Raw genomic sequence first — 2,462 nt, 5'->3', positions numbered from 1 at the left:
CCCCAAGCCCCGCCGCCTGCTGCTCAGCCTGTCTAGGCTGTAGAGACCATGTGGCTGATGGCTGCAGCATCTGCACATTCCTCTGGGGTTTTTCCCTTCTGCCTGCATCTGGTTCCTCCCAGGGCTGCCCCTCCAGAGCCCAGGGGAGCCCAGAGCAGAGCAGGCAAGCCCCTGGCAGAGCCGAGGGCCTTTCTGTGTCCTGGGGAAACTTAGTGGTGTTAGGAACTGCAAAGAGCTGTACTGTGACCTGCCCTGGCTTAGAGGGTGACAGCAGGACAGGGGGACATCAGGTAACCCAGTGGGGCTTGACCCAGAGTCAGCAGGGGAAGGGAAGCACAGCCCCAATGTGCACTCAGTGCTTTGCCCCAGCTGACACCCCGGACAGCTCCGGGAGCCGGGGTGTGCTGTCCACAGCAGTGTCCCTGTCACTGCCCAGGAGGGGGGCACGCAGCAAGACAGCATGGACAGGCACCCTGCCTTCTGGGCAGTGAGGGGCAGTGAGCTCCTAGCCAGTGGGAGGTGGGTGGTGTTGGGAGGTGTCAACAAGCCTGCCAGGGTGGCCAGGCTCCTGTGGTGGCCCTGGTCTGCTCCCCGGTGCTTCTGGGACCAGCTCAGCTACGGAGCCCTGCTGCCTTCCAGGCCTTGGCTGTGCTCACCCTGGAGCTCTGATCCCATGGGGTGCCTGCAGGCAGGGAACTGGTTGGTCCCGGCCCGAGCAGGGTGAGGGTGTCAGGGCTCCCCCAACTTGTGTACACACACTCCCAGCACCCCAGGACTGCTGGGAAGCAGGAAGAGCAAAGCAGGCCCATCCACGCAGCCAGGATTGCGAAAGAGCCAGCACTGGGCTGTGTGTGCTGGGGCACTGGGGAGAAGGGGAGGGATGGAGCCCAGCACCTGAAGCCATGGGACCCACCAGACCTTCTCCTGCCCCTAGTGCTGGGGACGTGACCCCATGCTCTCAGGGATGTCCTGGTGTGGGCCTCGGCAGAGTGTGACCGTGTCATCCCTTAACCTTCCCAAGGAAGGATAAACAGAAGGAACTTCTTCCTCCTTGTGCTGGCAGATTTCCCAGTTCTTCAGTCGCTTGTGCTGCTCTTTGAGTCCTTCCAGTTGTCAGTGCCTGGGTTGCTCCATGTCCCTGTGCGTGTGTCCAAGGCTGCTGGTGAGAGAGCATGTTCCCGCAGCACTTGCCATGGCCTGGCCCTTCCCTGCTGCTGCGGCCTGGGATGTCGTCCCTGTGCCACAAGGATGCCCTGAGCTTGGCTGCTCTAACACAAGCCAATCAAACATGCTGACTTACCAGGGGGCCTGGTTCATCAGGAGCTTCCCGGGGTCTGTTTGCCATTCACCGGGGTTCCGCTGGGGCGGACCGATGTCACCCTGAGTGCCCGATGAGTGCCGAATGGCACATCAGATTTGAACAGTCCTTGGGAGCCAGCAGCGCCCCCCGGGCTCCCGGCACCCCTTGTCAGCACTGCTCTCCCCCACCGGCACAGCTGAGCCCCTCTGGGATGCGCAAGCCCCTGTGCAAGACGCAGTTGGGGGAGCGGAGTGATGGTGGGGACAGCATCTGGCCTGGAGGGCTGCAGGCCCTGCCAGGGTGGTTCTGTCCTGGGGGGGGGCACAGGAGCCCCCATTGTCCGCTGGGACAGGCAGAGCCGGTGGGGCTGGTGTGGGAGCAGGTCAAGCAGTGCTGTGGCTCCTGCTTGCTGTGCAGGGCTGCCCTCTGCACTGAAGCATGGGGCCGAGGCCAGGGGAGTGCGGGGAGCCCTCAGGTTTCAGCCCCACAGGGCTCTCGAACGCCCTGTCGACAGTGCCAGCTGTGCCACGGGCTGGGAGGTGGCTCAGGGCCCTGCACGTGCCTGGACAGGACATTCCTGAGGTTTCCTGGACAGTGGCAAGGACCTGGGCTGCTCTCTGGCTCCCATGCCCAGTGTTCGCTCAGGGCCAGCCCGTCCTTCCCAAGCCCTTTCCACTTGCAGCATGAGAGCTGCTGTGCGTCTGAGCCCACTCACGTGCCGGGGCAGGCATGTTCAGCGCGGTGCAGCATGGCACAGCACAGGCTGGCCAGCAGCTCTGGCAGGAGCCTCACTCCAAGAGGAGACTGTCCCTGGCTGGAGCAGGCAGCTGGCAGGAGGACGGCCAGGGCGCTGGGGCAGGCAAGGCCAGGCAGGACCGTGCCTGGCTCCTGTCCAAGACCTACAGTGGCAGCAGCCAGGGGACATGCCTGGACACCCCATCCCTGTCCCAGGTGATTCCCAGTCCCTTGCCCCTCCCACAGGTGCTGGCTGGCCATGCCCAGGCTGTCTGCACCTCTGCCTTTAGCCCTCTCCAGCGGATGTGTGCGGTTCCTGCAGATTCCTGGTCCTCTGAAAGCACCAGTGCTCACGTCCTCCCACTGTGCTGCTGGTGGCACCAGCTGTCCCACTTGCCAATAGGGTGGCAGCTGTCGGCCTTGTGGG

At 63.9% G+C, this 2,462-nt stretch overlaps 1 protein-coding gene across 1 annotated transcript; it reads right to left on the bottom strand.

Annotated features, from left to right (window-relative positions):
- Window positions 1-505: 505 nt before the first annotated feature.
- On the bottom strand, window positions 506-1,345 carry LOC103922178 (proline-rich protein HaeIII subfamily 1-like). Its single transcript, XM_009330266.1, has 2 exons — window positions 1,301-1,345; window positions 506-646 (listed from the first exon to the last, which is right to left on the bottom strand). The coding sequence occupies exons 1-2, from the start codon at window positions 1,343-1,345 to the stop codon at window positions 506-508; spliced, it is 186 nt and encodes a 61-aa protein (XP_009328541.1).
- Window positions 1,346-2,462: the final 1,117 nt, after the last annotated feature.

The sequence above is a fragment of the Pygoscelis adeliae genome, unplaced genomic scaffold (assembly GCF_000699105.1).
Source record: "Pygoscelis adeliae isolate BGI_AS28 unplaced genomic scaffold, ASM69910v1 Scaffold438, whole genome shotgun sequence".
Taxonomy (NCBI): domain Eukaryota; kingdom Metazoa; phylum Chordata; class Aves; order Sphenisciformes; family Spheniscidae; genus Pygoscelis; species Pygoscelis adeliae.
The sequence above is the reverse complement of the archived record's forward strand: the minus strand, read 5'-3'. Positions and strand labels throughout refer to the sequence as shown.

Excerpts from the sequence above, each read along its gene's own strand:
- LOC103922178 (XM_009330266.1), bottom strand. The coding sequence starts at position 1,345 with ATGGCAAACAGACCCCGGGAAGCTCCTGATGAACCAGGCCCCCTG. Across the intron at positions 647-1,300 it reads CTGATGAACCAGGCCCCCTG|CCAAGGCCTGGAAGGCAGCA; the intron begins GTAAGTCAGCAT and ends GGGTGAGCACAG.